This window comes from Numida meleagris, chromosome 21, assembly GCF_002078875.1.
Source record: "Numida meleagris isolate 19003 breed g44 Domestic line chromosome 21, NumMel1.0, whole genome shotgun sequence".
Taxonomy (NCBI): Eukaryota; Metazoa; Chordata; class Aves; order Galliformes; family Numididae; genus Numida; species Numida meleagris.
This window is the reverse complement of record NC_034429.1, coordinates 939,767-951,846: the sequence shown is the minus strand read 5'-3', so window position 1 is coordinate 951,846 and position 12,080 is coordinate 939,767. Positions and strand designations below refer to the sequence as shown.

The following is a 12,080-nucleotide window of genomic DNA, read 5'->3' as shown; positions in this document are numbered from 1 at the left end:
CTAATAGAAAATAAATAGGTTCGAACTTGACGTTGCTCTCAACTGTGAGGCCTTGCTGCTTTTTGAGCTGTTCCTTTTTTGTGCCTGACTACGGGTTTATTACACCTGTCTCTGGTTCATGTCAAAAACCTTAAGAGCCCCCCCACAAATTCCTGGTAGAGGAGTTAATGCAGACAGCAGCACTCCAAGCATGTCAGCTAGGGACAGAATCCCATCCCATTAAGCAGGTGTGGAAGATAAGCAGAGTACACCACTTTATCAATCATTAAGTACATTAGTGACACCACACATACAAGGAATCTGTGTAAGCATTTCTGTAACTTTATTGACTAGCTTTATTGCACGTACTTATTGAAGCCTCCGTTATTTTACCCACCCAAGGTTTCCATAATTATTTTTTTTAAATGCACGTTAGAGATAACTTTCATTCCCATGACTTATTTTTTGCCCCCCTTTTTAAATGTAATGATTCTGAATCACCCAAGTAGGACGTAACCCCTGAATTCATACGTGTAGACCATGCAGCACTCAGGGAGCAAGCCAGTGGGTGCTCTGCAAGCAGCATACTGATACTCCACATAGAGAGAAACATCATAGATCATTAACTTTAAACCTCAGTGGTCACTGAAATAAATATGTGAGACTGCAATTTTAGCTCAGTCAATCATAGTTTGTTAACTTGATGAGAGCCGGGCTGCCTGGAATTCAAGCCTTTTTCTTCACTTCAGTTTCTTCCTTTCCTGCTGCTTCTTTCTCTTCCTTCTCCTCCTCGCCAGTTTCCTCAGCAGTTTCTTGAGACTCCTCTCCATCTTCAGCTGCTGTTTCTTCCCCTTCTCCTTCCTCTTCCTCACCTTCTTTGCCTTCTTCTGATTCTTCTTTAGCACCTTTCAAAAGGCAAAAATAAAAAAAATCCACATCTCCTGCACTGCTTCAAACCAGTTCCCAACCCCAATTCCACAGAAGCCAGCACACCTGCACCCTTCATCCCCATGCATTCAGATGACAGCCAGCCTAACCTTGATGGGGCTAGCAATGGATTTCTGTAGGAAAGGAGGGACCTATCTAGGACATGTAAAGGTGACAGACAAACCCACACACCCAGCTTACCCTAGATTTCAGATTGAGTTAAAACACTTTATGTAACTCTTTTGAAAAAAACTAATTAACTGTAGGCTTGTCACTTAAGCCTTATCTAAATATCTGAGTTCAAAAACAGCTTTTGCTATTGCTCTCCAGTTGGCTCTTCAGCCATCGTATCATTGTAATTAATCTTCATGTTAATAAATTTGTTGAGTATTTCAACGGTAACCAAAGCATTTCAGATATGTCTAGCTCAAGCCAGAGCTACACAACATTCCTTTTGTATTTTATTTTTTTTTAATGAGTTAATTACATAAATAGGGTGGCAGCAATTAAGTGGCATTTACTTTGGTTGAAGAAAACAGGAGAACTACCAGGGAACAGAAACTGCTGTCCACTGAACCCAGTGGTTATGCCCATAGACCTCAGCTAATGTTCCCATTTTTCCAGGTTACCCTGATCATATTTCAGGATTTTTCCTTCTTTTCTTAGGAGGATATCTGTAATAGCTAAACATTGCTTACTGCCAGATGAATATAGCATTACCTGCTTTTAATGCACTCTCATCCGTCTTAGAAAATGGAATGGAAACAACCAGCAGTTTCCAAGGGAATACAATCAGCCCTATAATGTCTGGTATTTCACATTTACCTTACCTTCTGCTCTAAATTCTGTTGTTCTTGCTCGAATTTTATGGGCTTAATCTCTCCAACCTTTGTTTATGAAGGGATAGTGAGAGAGGTCTACTCATTAGAACTAGCTTATAGAATTTTTGGGTTTTACCCCTACATGGGCAGGGTGAAGCATGGAAGAGAAGGCTTTGAAAGCAGCTTTAAGTACCTTCCTCCTCTTCTTCAGCCTCTTCACCTCCTCCTTCTTCCTCCTCACCTTCTTCTTTCTCTTCCTCCTCACCTTCCTCTGCAGGGGCTGCCTTGGCTTCTCCTGCTTTAGCAGCCTCAATTGTTTCCTCTATTTCAATCTGTTCTTCCTGGACGTGACTAGAGTAGTATGTGGGGAAGGAACGGGTCGTCATCAGGTAGGAGGTGGACTGGAGCCCGCTGTAGGCAGACCTGCCGAAGGTTGGGGCAGTCTGGGTGTAGCCACTGGTGATGCTTCCAACACTAGTGAAACTGAGTCGGGTCTCTTCACCTTCCAGCAGTTTCCTAGCAGAAAAAAAAAGCAAGCCCATGTCTTAGCTATGCTGCAGCAGTGCTCAGCAGACTCAGCTGCGGGCCAATACGCTTTGAGCAGCACAAGCCCTAGAGACTGCATACTTAGGAGGACAAAATATAACCTATAATAATGCTATAGCAATAGCATCCTGATCTTCTTGGAAGGATTTTAAAGCTTCAGAGAGGTGTATTACTTTGGAATTAGTGATTCTCATTGGGAGAAATAACGGGGAGAACACCCTCAGGTTTTTACAAGAAGTAGAGATACAGATGTATTTTGATAACCTGTGTTGTTCCAGAGAACAATAGGGATGTAACAGCTCTATGACACAGTTAATTGGAAGACAAGGTTTACAGCCACCTTCAATATTCCCTCTGTGGAATTCATAGAAACCATTTCAGCATTTACAATCACTACTGGTATCTGGGATGAATTTTCTGCTATTATTTAAAAGCAATTCTTCTGTAAAATAATGGCTTAGCAAGAGATGCTTGTGTGTTAGATACTGTTAACAATGGGATTTCTTTCTAAGGGATTTCTAGATCTGAGAAGAAGGCCACCTATATTAACAAGCCTTAATGATATAAAACCATTCCAGAGTGAAGAGATTTCCAAGCTCCTAGGTACAGAACACACTTCTACATGTAAAGATGGAGAACTGAGATTACACAGCTGAGTTCCTAATTCTGTATGCATATATATGCACAGGATGATGTGCGTGTTTGCTACACAGCACAGATTTTGCTTAACACAAGCTGTTACCTTAAAAGCTCTGCTTCTTCCAAATAGAAAGACAAGGGAGAAAAACAAGGGAGAAAATCCAATTCAATTCTGCCACCAATGGCACCTTCTGCTAGAGGAATGCTAAGTAGGAGTACCCATAAAAAAAGAGAACCTGATCCATGTTGTGATTTATTGAAATACCTCCCCATCATACCTGTATGCTGCAATCTCAATGTCCAGGGCCATTTTCACGTTGAGCAGATCCTGGTATTCCTTTAGGTACCGAGCCATCTCGCTCTTTGTGGTTCTCAACTCGTTCTCTAATTTGTTGATCGTATCCTGTTGGAAGGAAGAACGCAGGCAATGCAGAAATCCTTGTCTAGCAACAACGCTTTCCAAGGAATTTTAGCACCCTCTTCACTTCCCCTTGCTGTAGCTAGAAGGTGAACTGCTCCAATTCCCATCTTGGGCAAAGCAGCACTGCTTAGCAAAGCCCACTTCACCACACCTCCCACCCCTATGCCTCTATTACAACATCAGTGCTTCATTCCCTGTCATCTCAGGATGAAAATTTCCAATGATTCAAGGACTACACCATTTATGAGCTGTGCATGCTTTGTTATTATTATTATTTTTTTAACATCTGTGCTTCCCCCTTATGCTTTTTCTAACATTAAGGCTATTTTTAAGTGAATCATTGCAATTCTGTTACCTGAGAACTAAAGCATCGACGAGCAGCGTACGCATCGCTTTATTTTTGACACCCATGCTTTCCCCTTTTGCTTTTTAAGGCTATTCTTAAGTCGATTTGCAGCTATTTGATTATTTAAGGACCAAAAGCATCCACGAGCTGCGTATACCTCGCTCTATTTCTAACATCTGTGCTTTCCCTAGCGTTACCGGGATATTTTAAAAGCGGATTCGTACTCATTCTCTTATTTAAGGGCTAAAGGTCCCTAAAACAAAGCATGCAGGCATGCTTTGTTTTGCTCCTGTTTTTGCTATCTGTGCTTTCTCCCTTACGGTTTTTCCACCGCTAAGGCCATTTTTAAAGCCGATTTCCAGCGGCATCCTCAAGGATGCTGCAAAAGGAGAACACAGAGCTGCACCACGCCACGAGATATCGCCGCTATGTCGCGACAGCCCCCCCCTACCCTTCCCCCCCCTCCCAGCCGCCCACCTGCAGCGCGGAGATGTCGGCGCTCTGCTTTTCCTCCAGCTCCTGCAGCTGCTTCTCCAGCGCCTCGTTCATGCCGCGGGTGGCTTCGATCTCCAGCGTCTTGGCCTTGAGCAGGCGGCGGCTCTCGGACACCTCGTCCTTGGCGGCGCGGACGGCGTCGGTGTTTTTGGCAGCGCTCTCGCTAAGGACCGTGAAGCGGCTGCGGAACCACTCCTCGGCGTTCTGCATGTTGCGAGCCGCCAGCTTCTCGTACTGCGCGCGGATGTCGCGCAGCGCGGCCGAGAGGTCGGGCTTGGCCGACACGTCCATCTCCACCGAGAGGTGCGCGTACTGGATCTGAGCCTGCAGCTCGGCCAGCTCTTCCTCGTGGACCTTCTTGAGGAAGGCCAGCTCGTCCAGCAGGCTGTCCACGCGTTTCTCCAGCTCCGCCCGCGCCAGCGCTGCCTCGTCCGCTCCTTTGCGCACCTCCAGCAGCCGAGCCTCGGCGTCCTCGCGGCTCAGCACCTCCTCTTCGTAGCGAGCCTGCAGCCCCCTCAGGGTCTCCTCCAGGCTCTCCCTCTCGCCCTGCAGCGCCTGCTTCTCGCTCGTCGCCTCCTCGGCGGCCAAGCGCAGCTCGCGGATCTCCTGCTCGTAGAGGGCTCTGAAGCGGGACGGCTCGGCGTGCTTCTGCCGCAGCACCAGCAGCTCGGCCTCCAGCACTTTGTTCTGCTGCTCCAGCTCGTGCACCCGCTCGATGAAGCAGGCGAAGCGGTCGTTGAGGTCCTGCAGCTGGGCCCGCTCCTGGCTGCGGATCGACTTGAGGTCGTTGCTGATGGCCGCCACCTGGCTCAGGTCGAGGCTGTCCACCGAGTGCAGGAGGGAGCCCGAAGTGCTGGAGGTGGCATAGCTACGCCGCACCGACACGGAGGAGACGGGTGCGGAGAGGCTGGAGTACGCGGAGCGCGCCGAGCTGTAACCGCTGCCGCTGCGCATCGCGGAGACGTGCAGCCGCGGGCTGTCAGCATAACGCCGCTTGTAGGACGGGAAGAACGGGTCGTAGCCGTAAGAGCTCATGGCTGCGAGGGTTGAGCGAGGGCTCTGCGGATCGCTGCTGCCCGAGCACCGTTATTTATCAGCGGGGAGGGCGGGAGAAACGAGCGCCGGGCGGGGCCGGGGCGGAGCGCAGCGCTGAGGGCGCGGCCGCGGGGTTGTGGCGTGGGCTGCGGCTTGTGGGGGTCTGCGTTGTTCCCGGATGGTTTGCTCGGTCTGGTGCTCCCCGTAGAGGGGGCTGAGGCAGCTGGGCTGCCCTGAGGCTCCTCTGGGGCTTCTTTCACCTCGCAGCTCCCTTGCAGTCGCCTCGCACCTGCCCCGTGCCCGCTCCCCTCAGAGCCGTGACGCCATTTTCCCTCCGTTCTCCGTTCGCGCCGCTCTGACGGAACCCCGGGGTTCCAAGCCCCATCTCGGATCACGATGTTAAACCATCACCTCAACCCTTGTTTGTACCTCAGAAACCCCCGAGTGTGTGTAAAAAATAGCTCTTTTTCTTCCTCCCCTTTGTGTTTGCAGTTATTGCAAGGCTCCAGCCTTCTCCCTCCGTCCTCACCACGTGCCTTGATACCAGCGGTTCCCAATGACCAGGTAATGGTGAAAGTAAACACAGCGTGTGGTTTGCTGTACCAGCAAAAAATGCACTGATACCTGGTTATCTAGCTTTGCTTCATCCCTTGAAATTCTCACAGAGGCAGAGCTGCCTGAGACTTGGATCATAGGGGCTGAGTATTTGGCACAATCCAACTACAGCAGAGACTAAAGCTGAACAGCTTCCTCACAGCAACCTCTGGCCCAGGTTATGAGCCACTATTAAAATAAAACAGTATTTAAGCAGCACGGATTGCATATTAACAGTAAAATAAGGAAACGTGGCCCAAATACTTCCATGGATGCTGCAAATGGTGGTGGTATGTTGTCTCTCTGAGTCAGAAGGGGTAATTTTGGTACAAGATGTTTTCTTTCCAGGTTTTGCTTGAGGAAAGAGTAAATGCTGAAGCAGCGTTTATTGGAAGGAAGCGCTGCCAAAATGTTTTATTGCTCCCTGAAGAAAGGGGAAAGACTTAGTGTGTAAGTGAATCTGTGTACCTGTCACTATTGCAATGGTGCTCAAGTATTTCTTGCATAAAGATACGCTTGCTTAATGTGAATCATCTAATAAAAGTGAGGCAGGGATGGTTTCATCATGTTTCCTTCTATCCTGTAGTGCTCTCAGAATATTACTTGTTGTTTGGTGTCACTTCCGTAGACTACAGCATACTTGAATATGAGGGGTATTAAGCTGTGAAGGGCAATGGCCCATCAAAGGCAGAAAGCTGTGATCTCTTTTCATTTGAGCTCATGCTGGGTGGAATCAAGTATGCAAAGAGCAAATAAAAGCCCACACATTGCTACACCTCAGTAAATCTGAGGTGTTTGGTTTTGCAAATCTAAAATGCCCCCATGAAGATTGACGGAATTGCTCTCATTTTACAAGCGTTGCAAGTGAGGCTTCTACTTAAGTTTGACTAAAAAAAAATATTCAGTAGCAGCTACATTCATGCATCTTAGAACAGCTCTCCATTATTCAGGTATTAAATATGCAGGGTACAGCTGCACGGGTATGGTTTTATGTGCTAATAAATTTTAGCTTTAACTAGGTGGTTATTTTTTACTTTTGCCCCTAGAGAGGCAGCTTGCATAGATTGCAGAGCATGCAGGGAAGTAAATGAGCAATGTAAGCACTGTAGCAGGTGGGAAGATTCACATTAGGCTTGGTTGGAATTCAGTGGGCTTCTAAATAACAAATTGTTATGGGATACTCAAGAAATGCAAACTGGCACACTTTGTGTCAAGCTGATGGATTTACGTTAATCTCTCCTACATTCAATTTGAGCATAAGATTTTATCATTAATAGTATCAATTACTATGCTATGTATTAATAAATGAACATACCTCAGCTTCTGAAACCCCTTCACTCCATATCCCAGGACTCTAAGGGTTGTGATTGTAGTCCATTATTATTCTTATTTGTATTTCTTTTTGATATCATTTTAGAGAATGAAAATGATGGAAAACCCCTTCCTCTTCTCCAGCAGTGCCAAGATGTGAAGGCGTGTCTGCAGGCAGCCCTGCAACATTGAATTTCAGCGTGACTCAGAGGTAAGGATGAAGTTTTGTTACTATAATAAAGGGAAAGACACTGCTCATGGCATTCTACCTTGGAAATTCAAATTTCCAGGCACAAAGTAATTAACATTGACTCTGTTTTTTGTGCTCTCTTTGTCTCCCTTTTATTGCTTTTTGCTACAATACAGAGCATAATCCAGTCTCTTAATACATTATTGTTAGAAAAATCTTAAAGCAGTAGTGTACAGAGGGAACAGGATAAAGACTAGCTTCCAATTAGAATGAAATGGTCTGTGCTATTTACCTTGTTTAAGACTGCATTGAAAAAAGGTAGACAGGAGGTCACTGGAGATGAGCTGAGTCACCCAGCTGCTTAGCATTACCTCCATTTCCATCTGCTGAAGCTACCTACAGCTGCTGCCTTGGTGTTTTAATTAGGTGGGAGTCTCATGATTTCATCTACCACAAACATGAGGAAGAAGAATTGTAAGGCCGGGTTCATCCCTTGAAAACCTCCCTTAGACTGGCTGACCTAAATGAGTGTGGATTGCCATTAATGTCATTTCTGTGTTATTCATAATATGATAAAATGGCAGCCATGCAACCATGCACTAGTACTGCATAAGCAAAAGCAAATGGCTCCGGAACAATACATCATTCTTGGTAAAATTCCCTTTCCTATAAACATGAAGCCAGGAAAAGTTCAGGTCTAGGGCCAAACTTTCTCCTGTGGTAGGGCCTCACAAGCATCAAGGAATGACCTGAGTGCAAGCAGAGTCAGTGAAGAATTCCCTGTGCTGGAAAACACTCAGGCATTGAAACCCAGTGGGGTTTGCCTTTTGCTTATTTGCATCGAAAATAGGTTTCCCCAGCAGAAAATCTAACAGGTATGATTGGGTTTGTGGTAGATGGGAGAAGCAAGTATGCATTGTCTGCACCTGGTCTTATTTGGGAAGCGTAAAATAAGTTTGGTTTGCTCGGTTTGAATTTGCACAGAAATTGGGCATTCCTGAGTCAGAAAAGCAAATGCATTGCTTATCCTTTTATTTTTCCCTACTCCTCAAAGGCACAGCTCGGAGTGTAGAGAATCAGGCATTCCCCCTATAGAAGTTTCATAGCTCTGATGCATAACATATGACATTGCACAACACAGTGTAAAATGAGAGGGTGGGAGCTTGTTCTATGTATGGTACCTATTTTCACAAAGCAGGCAGCTGAGAGATACGACACGTAGCAAAGTATGAGTGAGAAACCTATTTTCTCAATTTTACTGCAAATCCAAAAATCCACACATTTGCATTCAGTGACACCATGTTTTATCAGTTGGTTTTTCTAGTAGATAAGATCGATTGGAGCAGTTCTGAAGGAGAAGGGGGAAAAGCTGGAACAGGTCCACTGTAGCAGTCCACGTTTTGTGCCAGTACCTTCCTGCTAAGGGATTGCAGTAAGGCATGCAGTTCTGCTGAGCTGTCCCTATGGGTCCTTCTATCGATCTCACAGAGCTGGGTTGTAAAAACTGAACAAGAGAATTCTCATTGAAGCCCCTGAGTATGAAAAGTCTGGTTGAGGATTTCAGTTTCCCTACAATGTTTTTTTTTTTGGGGGGGTCTTTTTGTTTATAGCTACTTCTCTCTCTCACCCCCTTAGTGGGGATGAATGGGAACCCCAAAGAAATTTCTTTGGGCTTTATTTCCATGTGTGCTGTAATTTCTACATCTCTGAGGTATTTTGAAACTTTGACCATATGCTGAGCACAATTGAAAATCACTGTTGTATGACACTAATACTCTGCCTATCGAGGGAAGATTCTGAAAGGCACAAGCAGGAGTAAGGGATTCAGTTTTCTTTTCCTTTTACTGGATTTTGGAACCCAGATCTTCAGTATTGCACCTAAAATGATATAAAGATCTCTGAAGGAATTGAATGAAGTGTACAAATGTAAATCTCTGTTTTACTTGGATTCTCTTTCTTCTGCTAAATTTTATCTTATACATTGCAGTGAATCTTACATTTTAGAAACCTGCTGCCCATATTCTAACCAGCCCTTTTAATATGAGACAACGTCTAACATGAATTGTCAAAGTCCGTGAGGAATTTTGTCCCCAAGGACTGAACTAAAAGATCTGAAAGTCACCCAAGACATGTCAATACGTATTTATTCCTTTTGAACTGCTATGTGCTTTGTTTGTGCCATGTACAGTAAGTGCTTGAGCAGCTTACATTACCTTATTACCACACCAATTCTGTTTTGCTGCACACAGTAACGTTAATTTGCTCACTTGGAGTTTGTTCTGCCTCTTGATTACAAGGACTAGAGGAAACAACCAGCCAGCTGAGCTCTATCAGTGAACGCTTAATTAGAAGATTCATTAGCTTTGTTTACTCTTTGGATCAGGACTACAAAATCCGATGGCAGATTCCCTCTTGCAGTTTCAAGGGTTAGTTCTTAATTCCCAGAGTCAGCTACACAGGTGATCTACTTTTGACTGATCAGAGGAATTAAGCATGAATAACAAGAAGTTATTGGACAAGTAAGAGGAGGCTACCTTGCCAGCTACAGAGCAATGTGCAACAGCAATGTGCCCATTCAGAAAGAGATTATTTACTCCTTTACAAAGTCTCCTTGCATTGAATGGGTCCTTTGCCAACAACATGAGAAGTGAGGGGTTAGACTCCTAACTGAGGGCTGTGTTAGGACCTTGTCTATGTTGGCAGTGGCCCATCAGCATCATTGAAGCCCTGACATCTTAGGCTAGCTGAGCATCTGAGCTTCATCTTTTCAAACATGTTGTCTTGTTGTGGATGATCTCCCCTGTCTTAAAGCTGTCAGCTGAAAAGTGTTTTTTTTTTTTTTATGATGCCATAAAATACAAAAGAATAATTGTCGACAGCTCTCAGACAAATGAACTTCTGATGAATCGCAGCAGATTCTTTTTTTCCCCTCCTATGATCTGGTAAGTATTAGTATCAATTTCTGAGTCTGTGTTCATCGGTATTAATTCAACCTTAATGGTTGTAACATCCCACTGACACTGCAGTGTGCAGGATTGGAATCAGTCAGATTTTACAGTGCATGGTAATATGCCCATTGGTTTTCTCTGCATGGGTATTGGATAGCAGTAATGTGCTGGGGTTGGAGGAAAGCAATAGAATCAATGTCTGTCTCTTTATCTCGCTGACATTTGTAACCTCTATTGTGTTTTTCCCTTCCAGTACTTCTCTAAGTTTCTTCTTGCATTCCTTTTATTTTTCCTGGAAATATTTCCCCCCACATTACAACCACATTGTAAAGAACATTTTAATAGTTTTCAGTTGTCATTGGTTTTGAATTATTGTTTTTACCCAATTCTTTCTCAGGCTAATGTTGAATTAAAATGAATGCAGTTGTGTGAGCTGGCTGAGAACAGGGGCTCTGTCTACGTATCTAATATATACCGAGCATCACGATTCAAATAGGATTTTCATGTATCTCTAAATGCCCAATTCCCTTTGAATCCCAAAGGAATTGGGGCACAACTCCTTTGAAAAAAAAGCAGCTTTTTAGAATTCTTGCAGAAGTGGATGAGTACTTTACATGCATTTGTGCACATGTAGGAGCTAATGAATATGTAAGTGTACAAATCTTTACGTCCCTGTGCCTTTATACAGCGATGTTTTCTGCTTAGGCTTTATAAGTGATACAGTGCAAAGAAGAGTCTGCATTTCCTATGCAGTTAAGGGTATATAAAAGGATTGCAAGGCAGCCATTTACCCTCCTACCTTCCAAGAACTTTCCAGTATGCAGGACAATAAAAATAAAAAGGGAGACAGAATCAGTGTTTATTTGTGATCTGCAAGCCCAATTAAGAGGCAATATCCTTATATCTGTGGTTTCTATGAGCTTAACCATAGTCTGAGTTCCTTCTTACCAGGATGTGTGCTTCAATTGATCAAGAATCTAGGTGACCAGCTGAGAAATTCACCTTCTGTAATTCATTTGTTTTCGAACTTTTGAGAGATTTTTCTCCTCACCACACAGGTAGCAATAAAATTGATCTGGAGTGTACACAAATGCACTTCTACCTTTTAATACTATATAATCTTTCCACGCACACATGCACAAGCATATCTTAGCAAGATACAAGCATGGCATCATTTAGCAGTCTGGCACGTAGAGCTGACCATAAAACACAGATGGAAAGCAAGCCATAAAACTGTCTGACTGTTGTACTGCAGTGTGTCCTCTGCTTAAGCTTCATAGCAGCGAGCTGAAGATATTCAGCCCTGCAGCATATGAATAAAAATCACTGAACTTCTGCAGCCAGCACACCCAATTTCCTACCTCGGTTCTTGCATGAATCACATTCTTGGTACTGTCTTTGATAATCAAGGATGATAGTCAAGGGCATGCACCTGTTTGATGGAAGATGGAATGCATCCCACTGCTCCAGTTTTACGCTAATATAGCTTCGCTGAAACATTTGCAGAGGTCTGCAGAGGTTTCATCTCTGGCACTGCTCCTAGAGAGAAAATGGCTTTGCAGCACTCTAATGCAGGACTATTTGTAAATTAAACAGCCTGGATGACAGTGCCCGTAAGGCTCTCGTGGCATATATTAGCAGTGAGGATTCAACTGTTCTTAATTATAATACTTAAGGGCAGATGAGAAGTTGCTGGTTTTATTTGTGCAAATTTGTTTTTCAGAGAAATAGAAGCATTCTGCTACCATTAAAACTGCTGTTAACTTTTTTTTTTAAGATATGGAGGAGTGAAGAAAACTAGAACTCTGAATCTTCAAGAGTCGGAGGC

General features: G+C 44.3%; 1 protein-coding gene across 1 annotated transcript; it reads right to left on the bottom strand.

Annotated features, from left to right (window-relative positions):
- Positions 300-5,253, bottom strand: NEFL (neurofilament light). Its single transcript, XM_021375128.1, has 4 exons — positions 4,157-5,253; positions 3,191-3,315; positions 1,921-2,243; positions 300-884 (listed from the first exon to the last, which is right to left on the bottom strand). Exons 1-4 carry the CDS (start codon positions 5,207-5,209, stop codon positions 706-708), a joined length of 1,680 nt encoding a protein of 559 aa, XP_021230803.1. The 5' UTR covers positions 5,210-5,253; the 3' UTR covers positions 300-705.